The sequence below is a fragment of the Cryptomeria japonica genome, chromosome 9 (assembly GCF_030272615.1).
Source record: "Cryptomeria japonica chromosome 9, Sugi_1.0, whole genome shotgun sequence".
NCBI classification, from domain to species: Eukaryota; Viridiplantae; Streptophyta; class Pinopsida; order Cupressales; family Cupressaceae; genus Cryptomeria; species Cryptomeria japonica.
This window is the reverse complement of record NC_081413.1, coordinates 579,529,359-579,553,744: the sequence shown is the minus strand read 5'-3', so window position 1 is coordinate 579,553,744 and position 24,386 is coordinate 579,529,359. Positions and strand designations below refer to the sequence as shown.

The 24,386-nt window shown below is 36.3% G+C and overlaps 1 protein-coding gene across 1 annotated transcript in view; it reads left to right on the top strand.

The window, feature by feature from the left end:
• The first annotated feature begins 9,850 nt into the window (after positions 1-9,850).
• LOC131051729 (uncharacterized) overlaps positions 9,851-24,386 on the top strand; it is a 101,583-nt gene continuing 87,047 nt past the window's right edge. Inside the window, exons 1-2 of the mRNA XM_059211775.1 lie at positions 9,851-12,007; positions 13,152-13,271. Of these exons, the coding sequence (XP_059067758.1) occupies positions 11,375-12,007; positions 13,152-13,271 (753 nt within the window). The 5' untranslated portion in view covers positions 9,851-11,374. The remainder of the gene's footprint in view (positions 12,008-13,151; positions 13,272-24,386) is intronic.

The window sequence follows — 24,386 nt, the reverse complement described above, 5'->3', positions numbered from 1 at the left end:
AGTCTGAAATCTTATTGATCAAGAGAAAATTGATGTTGACCCTCATAGGAAAGTCATCCAATGAGAATCTAGGTATGTACAAAGATTCTCTTCCCAAGTATCAAGGAGATGCTAGTACATCCAATGTAGGTCAATATTGTACAACCAATAATATCAACTATAACAATGTCTGGTTTGATTATGTTAGTATGATAGTTTGCACTACCCATTTAGAAGATCATGTCAAAGGAGTCGATACTCTATGGAATGAAACCATTACAAGAGCTCACATGATGGTCCCTGGAGCCCCAACACCTACCATAATTCAAGTTCCTATGTCTATTTAGTACATCATTCTTGAGTATCTAGGAAAGACCCTTGCATAGATCTCCATTTTAAATTTGCTAGAAGAATTACCTAGTCATCAAGAGATTCTTAACCATGCATTTCAAGAGACTCATGTGCCTAGCAACATAGATCCTATACAATTCCAAGCTTTGGTAGCACATTTATCTACCACATGCCATCTCAACTTTACCCAATCTGATGCTATAGTTCCCAATTCTAATCACATATGCTCGATTAATATCGAGGTCATTATCAATCATTACCAGGTAAAGTGAGTTCTAATCGATAATGGTTCTGCCCCAAATATTTGTACATTAATTTTTTTTACATAGGTAGGGTACACTATCATGGATTTGCACAACCAATCCATCACCATCAAGGCATATGATAATGCAGAGAGAAACTCAGTGAGGATTATCAATCTTTCAATTCAGGTAGGCTCGATAACACAAGACATGCTTTGTCACATCATTGATCTCGATTTTCAATTTAATATTCTCCTCAGTTGCCCATGGATTGATGCCATGCAAGCCATGGCATCAACTTGCCATCAATGTCTTAATTTTTTGTATTAAGGTTGTGAAATCAGCATTCATGGTGACACTCAACCATTTGAGTATTGTCATGCTCTTGAGGCATCCTCACCATAATCCCACCATTGTCCAAGCATCAACATTGGAATTCATCAAGCTAATTCATCATCCTCATATGTTGACCCTGATTCCATACTCATTGTTGCAAAAAGAAAACTTCCATCTCATCCATCTTTTCGCAACTCAAGATCAACAATGTTGGTTGTTGTGAATATGCTCTACAATGGACCCTTATAGTGGGTGAATGAGAAAGAGGAGGTAGAGTAAGGCAATATCAACCAACCTAGAGGGTTACAGATAGGGTGGCATTGATAGTTTTGATGATTAGGTCCATGCCAGTCACAAAGGAGACAATAAAACTACACCGAGGAGGATGACCATGCAGGAGGAGGATGGTGAGAGATCATGATAGGTATAGGAGGATGCTCTAGTTTATATGGATATTGATCAAGGTGCTCATGCACCATCTACAATAGAAAGCACATAGATAGATCCTAGTACAGATCAACCTCATTGAACAACTAGTTGATGTCAAAGGTAGGAGTAGAGGGGGGAGGGATCATCAACAACAACTGATCTAGTAGCACACATTAGGTCTCTAGAGGAGGTCTTAGACAGGTCAAAGAAGCGATATCAAATTATGCTTGCAGAGAGAGACATCTTGAGGTAGGAGAGGGATGGACTGGCAAGGGAGAGGGATAGGATACAGGATGAGAGGGATCAATTACAACAAGAGAGAGATACACTATCTTAGGATAGGAATAGCCCGAGATCCACCGGGGATACCTTAGAGTACAATAGGAGAAAGATGGATGAGCAGATCACTTGCTACTAGCGCGAGAGAGAGAGAGAGAGAGAGAGAGAGAGAGAGAGAGAGAGAGAGAGAGTGAGTGAGAGAGAGAGAGAGAGAGGGATGAGACTAGGAGCGGAGGTGGAGATGGGTGGATGGTGTGTGTGTTGATGGATCAACAATTACATGAGACGACCAATAGATCCCATGAGGCTAGATGGTACATGTCACGCTATGAGGTATTAGTATCAATAGAGAGGAGAGAGGTATACATTGCACCCTCTTGGGGTAGACATGCCATCTCAACATCCATAGGTGGATCGACCAGGTTGACAGGGAGTAGTAGGAGCACCTAATCTTAGGAGAGTGGATCTACAAGGTCTGACATAGGACAAGGGGATAGGGATAGCATTTTTTTAGAGAGACTTCCAAATAAAAATGTGTGTAAATATAGATAGAGATGCAGATGATTTATACAGATTCTTTTTGGATTCCAAATATAGATGTTCCACCATTCTTTTATTCATACAATGACATATTGTCACAACCATTCATTGATGTACTAATATCTAATGTAGGTTATTATTCTTTCATTCCTAGATGTACAGTTATGCATATATCTTGACAAGATACATATGTACATGCATTGAGATATTTTGTTTATGATACACAAGATGGACATTTGGATGGCTTATCTAGATATTTATGTTTTTTACGATGTATACATGGATGGATCATGATGGATGTATGGATGCATATGGTATGATGCCCTAACATGTTTGTGATGCAAGATATGATGCGTGTGCAAAATTGTATATGCTATATGGTGGGATTATTATATGAGATGCATGACATGTGTTGACGGATTTATGATGCAGGATGTGATGATTTATGATATTTGTGATATGTTGACTTGTTGTGGATGTAGGATGTGATGCATATACCATATGATTAAGTTTTTGGTATGTTTATATACATATAGTATGATATGAATGAAGTGTATAAATGATGGATGTGCGAACTAACCTACTCATGATGTAGAATGCAATGCGGAATGCAATTTTTATGCAAAAATGGATACAAGTGCAAGACTACATGCAAGTACGGTGTGGAATGAATGCAGATTCTCTAGGATTCACTCAACCAAAATACACTACCCAAGAGCAAAGAAAAGGAAAGATCAGGATGCAGTGCATAGTTCCGGACGAAGTATGGAGATGGAAAAGAAGATGGACAAGAAAATGTGGGTGAATGTAATGAATATAATGCATGAAATGATCATGGAGCATGAGAATCTTTGGCACTAATTTCCATCGTAGAAATAAATTATTTTCTTTAGCATTGTATGCGATGCACCAGGGTACAAATAGATAAGGTGAATTTCACAACCAATGCATGGACTAACTCAAATAAAAAGACATAAAAGGTTAGTCTAGCACCACATAGAGTTACAAAGAACTTAGTAGGAAATGATGCTACAAAAACCACAAGCAAAGAGACATGCCCCAACGTAACATGAGATAACTGAAACCTCATGAGGGTGTAACTAGGGATACATAAAAAACACACCAGAAAAAAAAAACAAAAAAAAAACAAACAAAACAAAACAAAACAAAACAAAACAAAACAAAACAAAACAAAAACAAAACAAAACATCAAAGATCAAACCCCTGTTTTTTTTCATTCCTAACACACCATGATATTAAGATTCGTGAAAACTAAGAGCACACAAAACAAAGATAAACAAAGATAAAAAAGAATCAAAACCAACTCAAGTGCCTCATTTATCTTTTTCCAAAAAGAGAATTGAAGGATGAGGATTTGATATTGTTTGATTAGAGGAAGGATACATCCTACGGCAGACTAATGATTGGACGAGTGATCGATGAGACTAATTGAAAAAAGGGAACCTGATATGATCATGATGACATAGATGCTTGAGGACAATTTTTGAAGAGCAAGACAATGGGATATGATATTGATAACACAACTGACACACATATGTACAATACACCTTATATATAGTGATGAATACTAAGAGGGGGGGGTGAATTAGTATGCCAAAAATATTTGCAGTAAAACACTTACACAGTCTAAAGATAAACCGGTAAAGCAGTCTGACAATCAAACCGGTTATCACACATACAAACCAAAATGCAAATAAAACATTCACCCACAAAAGCAATACAACCATAACACAAGATATTTGACGTGGAAACCCAACTGGGAAAAACCACGGTGAGATGGAACTCACAAGTCACTATCTGTAGAATAGAAACCAGACCGGTTAAGGTCAGACCAGTTAAGGTCTTACAATGTTCTTCACCAAAACAGATCCTGTTAGGAATCTCAATCTCTGTTAGGAGATAAGTCTGATTAAAGACTAACTTGTTAGAGGATTTTAGATTCACATGTGTGAACCACCTTGTTAGAGGATTTTACAAAGGCTTTGAGGCCTACCCGGTTAAGGGCTACAAACTTGTCAAAGATGTGAGTAATCAACAAGTGTTTGATCTATCTACAAGCACAAATTGCTTGGTTAGATCCAGTATTGCTCACAGCTAATGCATTCCAGCATTACTTCAGTCTCCTCTATCTCTCTCAGTTACAACTCGATCTCCTCTGATAAGATCGCTCTCCTCTTCCACCTTAAACCCTAGCACAACATAAACCCTATTCTCAACTTCTTCAACAACTTAAAAATCCTAGACATGATGTCCTTTTAAGGAATCTGATTTCATGTCGGTCCAATAGGATTACATTACAATTTCCTAGGTTCAGTGAATCTAGACATACTCAGTAACACGACACAAGAATCACCGTCAATGTGTCGGCACCGTCAAACAATCGGTGGATTGGTAACTCATCACAAAATGCCGGTTGGTAACTCATCACAGAGTGTTACCGGTTCATACAAAATGCCGGTTGTCGGTTTGACAAAAATGAAGACTGGTAAGAATGTGTTGTGCTGCTTTGCTTCCTCGTACCGCTTGTGATCTGTGAACCGCTTGGGGTCGACATGCCGCTTCAAACCGGGAAACACATTCTACAAAATCACCACTAGTCTAAAGACTAGAATATAACATACCGGTTGGAACAAATACCGGTTGAGCATGAGCTCATACATATAAAGGGGATCTCAATACAAGTGTCTGTCCATCAATGACAATCACAACATAAACATCAAAAATGCCAACATATAGGGCACACCTATACATAATTGAATCAAAAACCTATACAGGACAAGACCGCACATTGTGTACAAAGGACCAAAGCGAACACTATACACAAGCCACTATGAATAAGAGACGACTGCACAAAAACCCAAAAGGAGAAACCAAAGACAAAGCAAATGGATGCAAATCATGGAAGAGGAGATGCGAGTAGCAAAAAATAGAAGCAAGTAACGATAGAAGGGATTCTCATGGAGGCAAGTAACAAAAGATACCACGTTAGGATGAGGTGGATGAGAGAAGCCAAAGGATAATGAAACTGCCCTTATATACAACATTTGTTTCTAGGTTCTCACCATATATACATGCCTAAGACGTCACCGAAAGTGATTTTCACCACAGGACGATTTATTTTTCTTTACTTTTTTCTTTTTTTTGTTGTTTTTTATTTTTCCATTTTTTTGTATTTTTTTATTTTTTCAAAGTTTTTTGTATTTTTTTATTTTTTCAAACTTTTTTGGACTTTTAGATTTTTGAATGGTACACTACCATGAATCAGGCATAGAATCTCTTCAGATGTAGGATATTTAGGGGATCATTGAGAGTCTCCCATTCTAGAGTGGATAACTGATAGGCCCTTGAACCATATTTTGTTGTGACTACATATGGGGCCAACCAATTGACTTCAAATTTTTCTTTCCTTTCTTTGTCCTACTGCTTCTGAGGATTTTCTCGAAGCACTAGATCACCCACCTTGAACTCACCTGGATGAACCTTTTTTAGATATTGCTTCTTGAGTGGGGTTTGATATATTTGTAAATGATCATATGGTTTGATATATTTATAAATGATATTGTGTCTCCTTAAATACCTACTCCTTAATCCCAGCCTTCCATTTTAATTTAACCTCTTAATCCTATTCAACCTTATCTTTTACCTTTCCACATCTTAATATCCTCCCTTCATCTTTACCTACCCTACAATTCTATTGAGTGTATTTCACCTATGTGATCTTGGCCATTCTTTTAACCTCTTAATCTCAACCCTTGATTTTCTTGGATGCTCTCTATAAAAGATGCTTCCTACTTTCATTTTTCATAAGATAGCATACTTGGAGCATACTTACATTTTGTTGAAATCTCTTTAGCATACATCATCACATAATATCTGCATCATAGCTATACATCATCACAACCACATATGTTCTTCCTCGAGCTCTTGTGCAAGTGAAATACAAAGTTGAGAGCAAATCAAATACAAGATCATGAAGGATAGGAGAACAATGAAGACAAACCTACTGTGTATGTGAATGGTATAATGTTTGTTATTTCATTGTCATTTGCATGCATGGTAGATCTCTATTGATGTTGTGTTGAATTAGTTTGTAGAATTAGGCTAGTGGTTGGACCTTTAGGGTTTACAAATAGGATTCAAAATTTTACATAAACACAACCTATTGATTTACGATTTGAATTTGTTTGCCCAAAGATATGTGTATCATTGAAATAGATGATTGTTTGTTTATTATTTATTTTATATGCTATATCATGTTCATATGTGAAATTCATGTAAATATATCATGTTGCATTGAGTTCCATCATGCTCGTCGTATCCAAATTGCTAGGCATTTTGTGCAAGGTCAATTATTCTTCTTGTAAGAATTATTGGGAAGTGTAAGTTTCACGGTGGGGTAGAAAAGCATCTGACTCATTTTCTTTATTGAATACATTGAAATACTTGGGGGGGGTGAATCAATATTTACTAAAATTTAAACAATATCATTTTCAAATTAAACATCAAATGAAAAACTAGAAGAAAAACATGCACCACAACATTCTACACTCCAATATTTTTATGGAGAAAATCCAATAAGGGAAAACCATTGTAAGCATTATCTCACAATATATGAGCAATTATTACAATATTTTGTTAAGTTTCACTGCTCCCTGATGGACTTGTTGAATAAGATACAAAGACTTGTTGAAGAGATTCACTATCTTGGAGTAGGATACATGAAGGTTACAATGAGCAAGATGAACTTTAACTACTATAAATTATGCATATGTCATAGGTAGATGTTATGATCCCTTTTTTCACAACCTGTCCCCATATTACTAAATTGCCACATCATAGAATGATTTGATCTTCAATATATACCCTCCACATCATCTCAAAACTTCGCTGACCTTTAGATGAAACGTGCGATACTACACAGGTTAGCACCAAACACATGCTTAGTGAAATAGAATGAGTTGTGGATCAACCCAAGGCATAATAGGGCCCAAAAATATCATAACACGTCCTCCAAAGAAAATATAGTTGATCTTGGGGTCAACCACAATAGAAGGAATACAAGAATATCAACCTAACAACAACAAATTCACCAAAACTGTTAATTGTTCACCTTTGTACCATTAGGGATAGACCAAGAACATTATATGGATCAAGATATAAGTATTGTAGTCTATGCACAATATCCCTACAACATAAATTTGAAGTATTTGATTATAATATGCTAGCACAAGTAGAGAAACACATTGAACTGATGAAAACAAAGCATCCTCGACTGACTCTTAACTCATAACTCTTTGGATATTGTGTTATGGTAAATCAAATCATCCCAAACTTGCATGTATGAACCCGTATACCTCACTGATCATATCCTCAAGCTTGTGCGAGCATATCTATCCATCTGAAGGAATGCAAAGCATTTTAGTAAACTTCTTAGACACTTAACTCTATTATAGTATAACTTGGAGAACACTCAAACCAAAATTTTGTTGTAGAAAATGTTATGTTAAAATCTAGAAATAACCTCCTGAGTAATTGACAATCTAATCTCTAGATCCTAAATGCCTTGAAATATTGTAATGGAAACCAAAATACATAGACTTTGTCTTATGAAGATATAAATTTTATGCTTTAGACAACTTTTCTCAACAATACAAGTATGAACAAAGACTCAACTTTCATCCATCTAACTCCTTGAAACATGAGGAATCAATTCATGTGCAATCTATTTGAATACATTCCTCATTCAAAGCATGAATAATGTGTAACTAACTTAGCCATGGTTTAAAAGATACACACCATACTTCTAAATTGTCTTAGTATCATCTTATGTCACAAATACATCTACTTGGTCTTCTAGACTATCTTGCTTGTCTTTAAACATGTTGATCCCATGTCTTCATCAATGTCAAACCATCTCTCTCAAACATGTTGGTCTCAAACTATTTATTTGCCTCTTCAACTATATCAATCCATCTCTATACAAGAATGATAGGTTGTCATCAAGGTCGACATCAGTGATAACATATTGCACATGTTGCCAATAATTTTGATCTCTTAGTTTGTGGATGACGATTAACTACTAGCGACTCTAGTGATTTTGTATCATTATTATATTGATGTCACGAAATGAGTATGAGAGATTAGGTCACATCCTTTGTAAAATGTATTTCTTGTATTCCATAGTATTGGTTTGACATTTCCACGTGAGAGGATGTATTGTGTACTCAAAATCTTATGGTAATCCAATTATTTCCTTATTGATTTGAAATTTGAGTTATTTTTTTATTATTTTGTGATATTGCTTTGGGTTACAATCTTACAATATTGTGCTCCTTGATTCTAATGCTAATAAAATGTTTAGTTTCAGTAATGTATGAAATTCCACATTAATAAACAATTTTATAGATCTTGAACTTGGGCATAATGATCACTAGGATCTTTAATGGAAGGAACAAGGTTTCTGACGAAAAAAATAAATTAAAGGCATGCGTGAGGCCTTTCTTACAAATAATTTTATAGAACTTATTGGAGATTCCTTAATGTATGGGAGTGTGGCTACAAAAAAAACACAAGAGATTCATCCTCACATGGTTTAGAGTGTCTAGGCTTGTTTAAACACTATAGCAATGTGTTTGTTGTAGTACCTATTTAGCTTGAAGATTTTGGAGAGGTGTGAAAGCCTAAATTTTATACAGTCTTACTCACAAATGTAGTAGACTGTAATGGCCAGTCTTTAAGGTACCAACTATTTTTAACATGATGGCAATGGAAGGACATGTAGAGGTGGAGGTCAACATGAGTGAATTTTCTAAAGACTTGGAAAGTAACAAAATCATTCTCTTTTCAAGTGAGCAAAACATCTAATAAGAGAAGTTAGTAATTAGCTTCAAGTTCTTTATTGAATTCAATACAATTACTAATCAATGATACCAAGTTTCCACAATCCATAGTAAATTATTATAGATGCTTCTAGATTAGATTGTGTAGAATTTTTTCACATCTAACTAATTTACAATTACTAATATTACTTGAAGTGCAACTTTTCTAATTATTCATGTTCACGTTATCAATATGTATGATATTGTCAATTTAATATATCCACCTTCTCAATTTAAAGTAGAAGAAATTATTTTAAAATGTTCCATTCAAAAGTTAACCGCTACTTTAAAAAAACAAAAATCTCATGACAATCCCATTAAATTACTCATAAACCTCTCTAAAAAATAAAAATGTAAACTTTAAGTCTTGCTAGTGAAGTTCAAAGTCTCTTTGAATGCAAGGGTGTGTGATGAGGTCATGACATATCCTAATAGACTTTGGTGGAATGTATACTTCTAAACCCTTGACTAGTAACAAAACACAATTTCAACCTAAAGACACGTGTCAAATCCCTTAAAAATCTTTCCATTGTTAATTTTACATCTAACTAATTGAAATCATTAGCCAAACATTTTAAGATCAACTAAGTCACCATCTTCTGGTTCATAGCACGCGAGAACTTCCAAAAGTGTCAATGTTGCGAATATAGTCGTTATAACCATCAAATTTGACCCAAGCCAATTAAATCACAACCATGTGCTGAGGGTCCCATATATAGTGAATTAAGGACGATATATGGACGGTCTTAGGGGAGGTACACACAGGTACACACGGTACCTGTCCAGATGGAGCCCAACTACTTCGTTACCACCATGATTTCATGAAGTGCAAATTTACTCTGGGAAATATTGTACGGAACAGTGTACATTCACCCCAAGCTCTATGAAATGCCTTCATGTTCTCCGGAATGAATCTCCATCTTTCTCCCTTTCGGAAATTTATTACCATCGTAGACATGTTGTACTTGGCATCGTACTTTTTATTTTATTTTATTTTATTCGTGAAGTCTGAGGACACGCTACCTATTCAAAGAAGAAAGCACGAGAAAATAGAAGTTGGAGTTCTCGGATTAAAAATTGTGTTAAGTGGGAAGTTTCACATGGGTTTTCACGTTACAGGTGAGGTCTACTCATGGAGCTAGAGTTGGTTTGCGTGAATTGGGTATGTGTCTAAACGAGGAATATGAAATGGGTTGCTCAGGATATCTGTGTAAATGTTTGTAATTGAGGAATTTCAGGCAGGTTTCGTAGGAAAAAGGGCATTGATGAATTGGGAATTGGGATTTTATTGTTCGTAGGTTTGGGGGTGATTCTTTCTGCAATTGGATGTCCTGATAATTATTTCACACATTAGCTGAATAATTTCTTTCTATGCAAGGTTTGAGTTCCAATTTCTAATAGTTGGGTTAGCATTTGAGCAATAATAAGTGTGGGTTTGGCACTGGAATATGGTACATCTTAGTAAGTACAGGGCAGTATTTGTATCCCTGTTTTTGTAAGAAAGAAGGGTCGTGATGGTGGAGGATCTCGTGAATCCTGTTTTACCTCAGTCAAAATAGAAGTGGATGTTAAAGAAATATACAGAACCCAATGCAACTGTATGTGCAGTACTAGACTCTGAAAGGTGTGAATAAGCTTACATTAGACACCTGATTTACTATGTGTTTCGTCCGGTCCTCAGAAGGTTGTGGATTAGAGACATTCTAATTAGTAAGTATGGGTTAGCAGTTGAATTCTAAGACTACCCAATTAACTACAGCTAAGATTTTGGGTTTGGGATAGGGAAACTTGAAACCATTAGAGCTTAGGAGGATTTTATTGTGGATGTGTGAAATTGAGTTGGCCTTCAAAATAATCATTTTCTTCTAGCCTATTTGTCCTTTGATTCCTGAACTGTCTAAAAATAATGCCTTCATTCTCTGCTTGCAATAGTTCTTTAGAATATGAAATTGTAGTTGACTTTCAGAGAATATTCAGCTTCTGAGTGGGCTGCTGCACATTTTTAGCGTCTAATAAAGTTGCTGCGAGGCTTTGCAGAAGACAATAAAAATTATTTGCTATTTACATTCGTAAATCAGGTATTGGGTTCTCTAGCAGTCTTCCAGCATCATTTTTGGGATTACCCGTAAAGCAAATCCGAGTATAGAGTGAATTAATAAACGATAACTCTGGGCTATAGATAAAGCAGAATTATCCCCAAGGATTTTGCAGAATTCTTTCTCGTGTCGCAGATAACAAAGGAGAGTTAAGGTTTTGTTCACGCGTTGCCTGTGAATTTGGAAACCTTTAAGGGCAGGTTTTTTATTTCAATCCCTTGCAATGAAGAGAGCGGCTGTTCAGTGTAGCTCAATCATGGGGATCCTGGATGATGAGATCCTTATAACTATTCTTGACAAACTGCAGGATCCCACAGACAGAAAATCATGGTGCTTAGTCTGTAAACATTTTTTCTCTTTGGAAGCGACGTCTAGGAAGGAAGTGCAGTTAATGAGATCAGAGTTGTTACCCAGGATATTAGAAAGATACAACAAGATTCGCCATTTAGATCTATCCCTTTGCTCCCAGATAACAGATGAAAGTTTAGGGCACGTGGCTCGCATAATTGGGAATCGTTTGCTTTCCATCAACCTCTCAAAGTTGTGGACTTTTACTCATCTGGGTATAGCAAAGCTGGTTGAAAGTTGTCGATCTTTGGTTGAGGTTGATCTTTCCAATTGCACTGAATTCACAGATTATGGAGCTGAAGCTATAGCACATGCCCGGAACTTGAAATCATTGAAGCTAGTGAAATGCAAACAAATCACTGACATGGGTCTTGGATGCATAGCCGTTGGATGCAGGAAGTTGCAGACTCTAAATCTTAAGTGGTGTGTAGGTGTCACAGACCTTGGAGTTGAGCTAGTTGCAGTCAAATGTAAGGAGCTGCGGAATCTTGATCTTTCTTACTTACAGGTAAGAATCTAACTTAAGCCTTAGTTAACTCTTATTATTTGATCCGTTTTTCAGCATTTACGGATAGGTTTTGTCATGTGAAGGCAAAATTAAGGTTTTCGGTTCTGTTATGGACACCGCTTTTCTTTTAAGGGCCATTCTCCTTATTAATAAATTGTGGCCGTTGCAGATGAAACCTTTGAATACATGTAGGGAAAATTCTAAGTAACCATACATAAAGAGAGAATCTAGAAGATAATGAATCTTGGCTAATTTTACTATTATGATTTCTCAAAAACAATTAGTTTGGTAGAAATAAAAACTATCCGTCAATTTTCATAAAGATTATTTTGCGTACTATACGTCAATTTTCACAAAGATTATTTTGGATATTATTATAAATAAAAGTTGACAATTCTTGATGTTCGTCTTCAGTTTCAGTTTATAATTTAAAAAAAAATAAAAAAATAACTCACCAGTATTGGCCACTGAAATTCTCCCATTGTAAGGCAATCAAAATTCACTAGACATGAAAATTGTTAAATATGCTTGTATTCTAGAAAGCCTGGTCTTTTATGTAGTGTTTTATTTGAAGTTGAACTAATTCTTTCTGCTAGGCATTGTTTGGTAACAGTCAGCTGTTGCTTAAGTTGTACATTTATTCCATATGCAATATATTACATATATACACACAGAAATGATTATACACATAAAAACAAGAAATGTACATAAAATGTTCATGATGCTATACATCTTAGACAATATTAAAATGCATACAGTTATTCTAACCTCATTCGTACCGTCTTTTCCTTCCAATTTGAATCATGTTAGTATGATTCCCCTTCAATGCTAAACTGTAAGATTTTTCGTAGTTTATCTCATACATGGTATTGAATTCTTAGATGACATTTCATGTCAGGATGTACTTGATTATTTGTAGGTATGGAACTGTTTTGGTGATAAGTCTTGAGCCATGGTAGTTGTTCTCAAAAACATAGTACATAATCGAGATTGTTAACTCAATAGTGATTTAAACAAATGTGGATGTGTATTGTCTGCATGCATTTTGAATAGGGCCCAACATTTAGCACAACTGAAATGTGACTTACTTTATCATACTTGAAATTGGATTCACTGAATACTGAGAAGATCTGTTTTGCTGCAGATAACCAACAAATGTCTTGAATCGCTTACACGTTTAAGTCATCTTGAGAACTTAGCATTGGTTGGATGTGTCAGTGTGGATGACGAGGGCCTTATTTATCTCAGGAACAAATCTTTACAGGTATGGAAAATTAATAAGCCATGGTCCTTTTTAAAATTAAGCTAATGGGAATGGATAATTGTAAATTGAGTTTCATATAATTAAATTTAGGGTTTAAAAACTTAGAAAGAGTTTCATATGTTATTTGTTATCGACATGGTGTGCTCACATGCATGTGGGTGTGGGTGTGGGTGTGTGCATGCATGTGCCTGTGCATATTTGGGATTATATCTATATCTATGTACTTCAACAAGTGCTTCCAAAACCAATTTTTACAAAATGCTATTGTAAGGCCTATCAGCTCAAAGCTCTTTCTTTGTTTATTAAGTGTGACAAAAACAGGCCTAATCATGGTTCCAGTGACATTCAAAGAAGTTTTCATTGCATAGGCTGGTATAAAAGCAAATTTGACATAGATGTGTTTATGTATTTGTTGTGTAAGCACACATAATTATGCACATCAAATAACCACCATGGAAATGATGGTATGCAATGGACTGGTTCTTTCGAGGAATTTTTTAATGGGTTTTTCTAAGCATGCCCTAAAGATAAAACTTGTCAATGTAATCCCACCATAATAAATAGAATCTTGTAAATGATGTACTGGAGGATCCCTAATTGGACAATGCGGTAAAGGATAAACCAAAGAAAGTGACTGTGGAGCACTAATAGCCTTTGCAGGGGTTAAGAAACTCAAAACACTATACTTAGGTGTCCAGAAAGCAAGCTGAATCAGTGTTCTAGCCTTTGCAGGGGTTTAGAAACTCAAACACTATACTTAGGTGTCCAGAAAGCAAGCTGAATCAGTGTTCTAGCCTTTGCAAGGGTTAAGAAACTCAAACGCTAGGGTTTTCTTAGGTGTCCAGAAAGCAGGCTGAATCAGTGTTCTAGTCTTTGCAGTGGTTAATAAACCCAAACGCTAGGGTTTTCTTAGGTGTCCAGAAAGCAGGTTGAATCAGTGTTCTAATGAAATTTCAAGGGATTTTCACTGCTTAGGCAGAGAAAGAAACAAATTTATTATTTGCATTTTTGTATGTTTGTGTGTAAGCACTTGTACATAAATACATTTTTATGAAAACGTACATATATACATCGATACATAGACTCATACATTCATGCAGACATACATTGATGCATACACATGTATTCATGCACACTTATATCCATACAAATAAGAACATACATATTAATGCACACATGCATGGATTTCTGCATTCTTCTATAAATCATGGACCATGGGAGAAATGAAAATTTGCACTATTCAGAGCAGTTTCAAGTTTCTGAATCTAAACACTTTGAGAAAGGTAACAAGTTGACTCCTCTACACATCAAAATCATCCTATTTTTTATAATCAACAGAAGCAAATTTCAGACTCCGTGATCAAGGTCAAAATACTTCTTTAAGCAAAGGAGAGAGAGTCAAGAGAGGGCATCCCATGATTCCAATGATTCTCAGATCATGCAATGCTCCATAGTTTTGCAGATTTTATTTCCAGGTGTTTGTGTTTTTGATTTAATTTTCTTGGTTATTTTTTATTTGTTCATTTCCACTGAATGTTTAGTACTTTCATTAAAACCTCAAAACTGTGCTAGCATGGCATTCCAAAAAGGATGGTCCTAAGAGAAACTAGATAGATGATCCTAAGAAAAACTGGATAGATAATTCACCTCAACTGTAAACATGTAGCTCCAAAGATCAAATATGATTTTTACTCAAATACAGGAAACCAGGAACCAAAATAGTGGAATGAATCCTCCTAAGAGAAACTAGATAGATGATCCTAAGAAAAACTAGATAGATAATTCACCTCAACTGTAAACATGTAGCTCCAAAGATCAAATATGATTTTTACTCAAATACAGGAAACCAGGAACCAAAATAGTGGAATGAATCCTCCTCAGCTATGGCAATCCAGCTTAGACACTGCACTATATCTGAAAATTTGCATATTGAATCAAAACCCAAAAAATTTATAAATGCAAATTGGCAAATAACAATCACATGTTGAAAATTTGAAATATTTCCCTTGTTGAGCCAATATCAGTACTACCAAAGTGGAACCTCTGAATAAATCAATATATTATGCATTTTCCGTAATTCTCAGGTTTTTAAAAAACCTGACAAGAAAAGGCTTCATCAGAAAGGGCTTATCTGTCCAATAAAAAGTTCACTTATGGACTTAAAAGTACTCAATTAGAGCGCATGGTGATATGAGTTTTAAGCATTCAAAAAGCTTTAGTTTGTTTTAGCAACGGCTAGACAACAGACCAGAAACAAAGCCATGCATGGTTACATTTTCAGGTAAACTAGTTTCTCATTCTTTAAGCAAGGCTTACAAGTGTGGTGTCCTTAGTTTTTTTTTGTTCTGCCCTAGTCCACTTCTATCAGATGTTTAAAGATTAAATCGTAAAGGAAACAATTTCACAGTAGAGTATCAAGAAGTATTTCTGATTGCTTCAGTTATTATCAACAATATAGTCCCAAAATCACTTTTAGGAAATGCACAGCTAACACAATTTCAATGAATATGTGATTCAAGTCTGAGTAACAGAGATCTAGAACTTGGCAGAAATTTGTATAATTTCGCAGCTTGAATGAATAACAGTTGTTTTATGCATAACCAGTAGTAGCCAGATCTCTAACGACCCTCCTGATCTGACCTAGAAGTTCACTTATGTAGTGGCGACTGTAATCTCCGAGGTGTTGTCATCTCCAAACCCCTGGGGCTGTTTTGACCCTAGCACTCCCCTTAAGATTCAGGCATGTAACCCTCAACCAGTGGTGCTCAAATCGACTTTCTGTCTGTATAATGATCAGCCCCTAGGGTATGCATTTTATGACTGGTATTCGTGTGATGTTTGGCCTGTACTTGCGCTCCAATTTACTGCTGTAAGGTTCCAAACTCCTAATGTTTGACAAGCTCCTATGATGCTGCACAAGAAGGTCTCCAAATCTGGAAGGGAGTTACTTGAGGGTTGATCTGCTCGTCTGGTAATGCTTCAGTCACCTGGAGCCCTTTTATTACTCTCAGATAGACTCACAAGATCCACCCAGCACCTATCCTTAAATCCACCGCTAATTTGGAAACACCCAGGTGAGTGAAGTAATGTCCTGCACACTTGATACAGCTCTGCTACAATTCTGCAAGCTGGCAGCTGTCCGCAATTTAGATCTGTCCTGGATTAGATATTGGCGTAGGGTTTGAGATAGCAACTTTGAACAGAAAAAGTGATTATAGAAGGTTAGGGTTGTAGAAGACAAAGGTTTTCTTCCCAGGTCTCTCAATCAGGAATTTCTCTCAATTCTCAATCAATTTCTCTGTACATCTGTGCCCAGACAACTGACCTGTTTAAATAGCAATCTGGGAAAGAGGCGCTAGGGTTACAAAATGGCGCCTAAATTCAAACTCGAAGTATACTTTATGTTTTATTTATTGTTTATTTTATTTATATATTTATATATTTTTTCATATTATATAATGTTTAAATGTAATATGTACATATTAATTATTTAGTGTTTAAAAACACCTTTTGTAAAAACCTTGCTGGCCGATCAGCTAAGAGGGGACATGACATCCAGTGCTGACAATCCAATGTTTGATTTGTCAGCCTGTGTGGGTCTTCTTCAAGGCTGTGATGAAACACCTGTCGTCCTTCGCTTCCTATTCCTGTTGTTTTGTCAACCTTAGTTTTGGGTGGATGGGAATCCATCTTGCGATTGCTTAATCTTCATTATGCATTTGGCTTTTGGGCTTAGGAAGAGGTCCTTTAGCCTCGTACCCTTTCATCCTATATGACTGGGAAAGCCACCCAACAAAGGCCCTTTATGCTTTTGTCTGTTAGGGTGGAATTCTCCCTCTTCCAACAAAGGAGGAGGAGGGCATTTATGCTCTTTACATCAAGGAGAGGAAGCCAAACAGAACGGTAATGATGACTGAGAAGCACTGACTGGGCCTATGTCTTAGCCATGCCAATCTAATATGGCTTGTCTCAATACTCTTTCAAAATCCTTACAAAATGATTTCAGTTCAGTCTGATGGAGAGCAGGTTTTTAAAAGCGAGTGTCATGGGTTTAAATACCACAAAGCATTGTCAATAGAGTGTGAAGTGAAGTAATGTAGTTCATTCCCTTTACTCCTGTCACGGCTTCATGAATTTGATGAATGTGAGTTGTTGCCTCCCTTCTGTTAATGTGTTTTTATGCACTATGCAACACATAATAAAATACCAAAGGCACTCTATCCTCCCTTGATCAAAATCTCCTCGGTTAAATTATATGATCAACCGAGATGACTCCAAGGTTTCTATTGTCAAGTCTTGACATGTTGATAGCTCAATGGTTGTGATGTGATTTGCTGGAATCACAAGGGGACTTATGTTGAACATGAATGTTGCTGGAAAATGAAGACTTACTTGATTTGGAAAAAAATAGCAAAAGGAATTAAGGGTTAAGAAAGCAATCTAATCCTAAGAATGTCAGAACCGATTGTTGATTAGTGTGACCAAACCAAGCTTTGTTTTGCCATCAAGGAACAACTACACAAAACTAGTGCAATCTCCGACGAATGATTTTCATATCATCAATGCACATCAACCACATGAACAATGAGTGTGAAGTAATAGAAGTTGAGCTTTCACACAAGTTCAGTTGACTACACACTGCAATTTGCAATCAACAAATTACAAGTAGTATGAACATTAGGTACACCATTCATCAACAATGATATCTTCCATTCAATTAACCAACTTTAAAGCAAATTTGAAATAGAGACCATGCAACATGTTGAATTAACATAGAGAATTCACCATAACTTCAATGAAAACAATATGCCTCTTACAACAAGATCTTGGCAACAATCTCCTTTTCTTCTACTCTACTCTAGCTGCTATCTAACTACTGACTATTTCTAAACTATTGATCCTCTATCCATCATTCTCTATTACTCCACTATTCTCCTTTACGATGAGAGATTTGAACCTTTTATAGTGCTCTCAATACAATGAATGGCTCAAATTGACTCACAAATGGCCAAGATTTTACAATAAAATCCTAATCAGGGTTTGCTACAACAAACTCCATTCTGGCCAATGAAATAATTACAATATTTGGATATATGTTCATCTATGAATGTGAACCAATGAAATATGAGGTTAGGTATCCTAAAGTTTGTGCCTCCATAGGATGAGTCAGGTGCATTGTATTTTAACAAGCTGACTTGGGACCTTTTGATTGGAAGGATGATGACAAGCCATCTCAATTTGCACCGTAGACTTGGTACCTCATCACATATGTAAATAGTTGAGCAATATCTCGGGATACTCAACATCTCCAAGCTCGGTGTGGTGTGGGTGAAGGCAAAATTCTCAAATTGTATCACCCAAGCATGGTCAAGCATACACTCTAACGTTGCTTAGCTTTTCTACCTCCTTAGGAATGAAAATTGTTTCTTCTTGATTATCTTTCTTGCCCTGATTTCATCATCATCTTTCTTATACCACAGATGTACTTGATCTTGACCTTTGGATTTCCGAAGGAAATCCAAGGTCGTTGTAGTTATAGCCTTCATTTGCACTATCTTCCTTCGTCATCACCTTGAACATGTTGATCTTTGCACTTGCATTGCTGAGTTCTTTCACTAAATTCTTTACCTTACACATGCTGTTGAGCCTTTATCTTGAATTCCTTCATGTCATGATGTTATCACTGCAAAGCTTCTCCATAGTATGAAGTTTCTCTTCTCATTGGGTCTTTTTCATGTTGCTGGAGTATCGTTCATGCTATGATATCTTGATCTCTTCCTTGTATTAGTGTAGTTGTCCTCTATCAGCTCCTCTAAGTTCCATTGTTTGAGATCGTGTTGTCTTCTACACTTATGCCTTCCTTCTTGATTTCCCTCTTTTGGAAATGTAAATGTCCTTTCTTACTTTTATCTTTGCATTAAACCTGAGAAGAGAACAATACATTGGAATCAAGAAACATGTGATAATAGAAATGTAGCATTCTTAAATGAGAACAATATCAATCCTTTCAAATCTAAAAATAAAAAACTAGGATCTCCCAAAATCAGAATGTTATAATTCTGCCCCAGCTGAGAATTTCGCCTTCATCAGATCGATTCTGATATTCTGATAAAAATCGCAGCAAGATCATGCTTAAAACTTGGCAAAATATTCCCCAAATTCGTTGAAATAACCAAACTGCCCAAACTGATGGAATTCACCCTAATTGCAAGGTAGTTGATAGGAAGTTGTCTCAGGTCTAATTCCTTCACATTGTAGGTCTGATTTGTATGGTTGCATGTCAGATTTTTCACCTACTTCTCCGCCTTAAAGTCTGATCTTTCACAGATTCGCACCTCATCTTAATTCTACTCCTTGAATTCACCCTTTGGGTCTGCACTTCAAATGATTTTGAAATAAATATATATGCCTCCAAGAATGGATCGCATCTCCTTGCTACAGCCGACTTGGCTTCGCAACCACTTTGTTATAATTTGAAATTTGAATTTGCCACCCTAAGTCTGCCCTATTTGCTTGGGTGGGTTTTCATGGTTCAATTGCACAACTTAGGTGCAAGCTTTGTGCTTGATTGCACAAGGAGAGCACATGTTCTATGTCCATTTGCACAACTTTTGTTTGCTAGGGAGGCTTTTCAAGGTCTATTTACACAACTCTGTGGTGAGTAAGCCTTTATGTAGGGCACAAATGATGATGCATTTGCACAAATTGCTCATGCTAGGGTGGATTTTATGTCTTCATTTGTACAAGTTGCTTGGTTGTGCAGCTTTTATGCCTTCATTTGCACAAATTTGCTCCTGGTGAGCAAGCTAATATCAAGACCACAACTTGAGCAAAGATTTGTAAATTTCATTTTCGCACCCCAATTCATCAATCTTGATCACTTTTCTAACATTGCCGTAGGTTTTCTCATGGTTCTTGCCTCCCTAGCATGGACGCAAATCCTAGGTTCAATTGCACAAATCTTGAAGGAGAGCGCAAAATGAGGCTTTATTTGCAGAAATTGCTCATTTTGAGCAAGCTGGTACCAAGACCTTGCCTTGAGCAAAATTATGACAGTTAAAATTTTTGCCTCAAGCCTTCATGAGTTCATCGCATTCATTCTTTGCCATTTGGATGTCTTTTGGCATTAGAAGGCAATACTAACAACCTGAGCTAACCTCCTCTCGCTGAAAGGTTAAGGACTAAGGACTGTCCCTAACTAGATACCCTAAGCAGCAAGGCAAAAAGTGGGGGTCCCCATTTGCAATGGGGTGATGTGTGATTACGTTACAACACCTTCCCCTTAGTTACCTACCCTACTCATTGACTTACTGATCCACACACTTACATATCTACTTACATTTATAATATAGTTCTTATCATTATTGAGATAAACAACAATGATGGAAGGCAATTTAAAATGTAAGCAATTGTAGGTTTACTTATCTTGGAAAAAGTTTTGTACTAGTAATTAAATTGGATCTATGATACTCTACAACTATTCTGTTTTGAATTTGGAATTATGTCCCTATCAAGCTTCTAAGTTTGGTAGGACTTAAAAAATGAAGACTTCTCTTCCAATGCATAAAACAAAATGGATCTGATGGTGATGCTTATGGGGTTTATGATATAAACACGTGATTAATGCATTTTAAAGGAGACACAATAGACTATTTTCTATTCTCATCCTTAAGTTGATAATTGACATTACCATCAAAGAAATTGATGTAAAAGCATCTCATCTTATCTAGGGGCCAAGCATCCTCTAGGACCTCCTTTCATGCTTTGTACATTAAATTTTTATATTCATTCCTTCTTGATTTTGGATAGCTGTGCGAGGAGAAAGTGTAATCCTGATGCTTTCCAAAGTCATTCTAGAAGGGATCCTTGAATTCGTCCTAGGCAAAGTTGCATCTTACAAGTAACAATTCATGCTACTTTGTGACATTGAAAATCTGGACAAACAACTCAATGATCAATCTTCGTGGTGGAATTAAAATGCATTTTTTGTTGTGAGGAACTCGATCATGTGCTCTTCAATAATAATTAATTAGTAGTCATGGAACTTGGAAGATATTTCTTGTCTTTGTCATAGTTTTTGTGATCTTTGCTAGGTATAATTGTCTTCATTGCTTCCAAGGATGATATTTCTTTTCTTCTTAGTGGCATAAATTTTTTATTTCTTGTTCAATCCCATGATTGTTCAATAGTTCTGTGGCCTCCTACCATGTGTTCCTCCTAGTTTATTCCTTGATTTCTCTAGGCATCTCTTTAGGGTTGGTTCCTCTTTGAGGAGGTGAGGTTCTCTTTTCTTGGATATATTAAGGTCTGAGAAGTAGATATTGGAGAGTTGTTAGTTGTTCTACCTTTCCTTGTTTGGTTTGTTTACTTATTTGAACCACTCTGGGGCCAATCCATATGCTTTTGAGGTCCAAATTGGTTGTCACGATATAACAATTTATCTTGGTTCTTCCTTGGACAAAGTTGCTGAACAAGATAAACTGATTAGATGCAATATCAGATGCTTAGAGAATTTGCCACGCTATCAATTTGAGAGCTTCTCCTAAAAAAATCACTACAAAAGTATTATTCCTCTATGCACACTTTGATTTGATGTATTTATCTAACAAAGGCCAGACAAGGTGATTTTCTTAAACTGAATATTCAGTAAAGGATGTCGGTGAGGCTTTGGAAGAACCTCACTCAATCTAGGGACAATGAAAGATTGATCCAAGGAGCCATTTTAACCTGTTTACCTAACAGATTTTCTTTAACACATGGAATCAAAGATATTTTTAACTAATCTTTGGGGAAAAAAAGACTTAAAATTAGAAGACTGCTTCGATGAGAATGGTATCATATCCCTTTAACAAGAAAATTGCATTGTATGGCATAGATTTCTAAAGAAAAGTTAAGAAGCTCAAGAAAATGAAATGAAGACAATGGTAGCAAATGAGTCAATGACGGGCTCATCAATAATGTGAATGAGGTGCAAAAGAAGAAAAACATTGAGGCATGATTGCAGTGAGTCTCAAGCAGACATACATTTGAGCATATAAAAATCATTCAACTAGTCACACGAGGCTGAAAAGAATCTCATTGGCTATAAAGAAATTAAAAAAAACAATAGACAAAGCAAATAAAACAATGATGTCTTCGAATTTAGGAAATACTCCCCCCAGACCCAAGTCCCCCGCTCCCCGAAACCCGTCCCCCAAAATTTTTCCCTTTGTCCCCCCGTCCCCAAAGCCCGTCCCCACGTCCCCCCGTCTCCCCCTCCCCAATGGCCATGGAACAATAGGAAATAGGCTATTGAATTTGAAGCTACCTTACAACTTTGACTTGGTTACAAATATCTTAAACAAAATATTGGGAAGAGGCCAGAAGTCAATCTTCCTCTACAACTTGACTTAAAGCTAGGAAGGCAATGACTAGTTCTAGACCTAGGGAAAGATCTTACTGGATTATCCAAAATTTCTCAATCATTGAGCTTCAAGTGGGTGATCTTGATAGAGGGAAATACAGTAAAGGAAAGGGAAATGATTCACATGTGAGACAAAGGGTAATGAATGTAAGCAAAAGTGAAGAGTGGTGTACCAATTGATAAAAGATCCTTTTAATGTTACATGTGTGTGTTTGTGTATATACTTGCTGTGATTGTGGATATACTTGCTGCACAAAATTCCAAAACTGGTTGTGCTTATGAAACTGAAGAATGTGTGGAATTAATAAATTGATTTTAGTGGGAATATGGAGGCTTTCTGACCCCAATAAATGACATCACATGGATCTCCCAATGGAGGTTCAAGCACTTCTTGATCCAAATTACACTGCAAAACATCCTTGGTATTTTGCCAATAAGTTGACTTTGAGTAACAGAACTCCTTCGTGCACCCATCAACAATGTCATTTTCTCATTGATTTGTTCCTCTTAGGGTCTTTATTCTAGATATGATTATGCCAACATCTATGACAATGTCTGCATACATCTCCTTGACATAATCAAGTTTCTTGCATTGTGCAGCTGCATGGTGATTGATCACTACCAGCTAGGCACTCCATCTTGGAGCAGTCAGGTTTGTTGGTAGGTGAGAGAAGACCTCAACATACGATGTGTTGTGAACATTTTCAATCATTTCTAAGAGATGTATTCCTCCACAACATTGGTGCTCTGGTGCAAGCTTCCTACTGCATTCGTTGCTATATGGAAAAGCTGTCAAATTGGCTGTGATAATTTCTTGGCAGTGTTAGGTTCCCATAAAAATGATGGGCATTAGTAAAGTCTTGGACTTAAGCTAAACTGTTGCTAACCTCCTTCAAAAAAGCTTTTATATCTTGTCAATAACTTGTATTTGGTTATTATCAATTTCAAATTCATCTAAACAGATTCTACTTAGTCTTTGACTGAAATAATTGTTTACAAGAACATTCTAAGTACCCAAGGCTAATACACACACATTCATGGAGTTGTTCATTTGGATATGTTTTTTAAGGAAATGGAGAAGTGAAAGTGTAACGAGGAAACATGAAACATTACACCAATCACACAAGCAAGCCACAGAAAAATCACCACAGAGAAACCTAGTGTGGGTAAAATTTCCAGCAATGTGGACTGCCCCTTTCACCATTAACACCAAAAATGCAATGTTCCAAGCTATTAGAGGTCATAGTGGCTGGCATTAGATTTCTACAACAAATTATCATCTTATTCTGCTCTGAATGAATTCTCTATGCTCTCTACCAATTTCCAAAAGCTACAATTTAGTGCAACTACTGAACTCGACTCTAGATTACCCCATGCATGCTCATTATATTAATTTTTCATACAAACATGTTTATCAAATTCATAACAAAGTTTTGGGAACATTAAAAGACATCAGATAGAGATTTTTGGAGTGTTGTGTCGTCTACCTGTTGGTTTTGCTTCCTTTTATCAGGTACAGTAACTAATTTGGCCATGGATGAACCTGTAAATGACAAATTTGGCTGGGGGCAAACATTTAGTATATCACTGTTCATTAGTGTTAGTGATATATTTTGGCCATGGATGAATATGTAGGTGAAAGACTTGGTCCTAGCAAAATTTGTAGGTGACAGATTCGACCTAGCTGAATGTGTAATTTATTATAATCACCC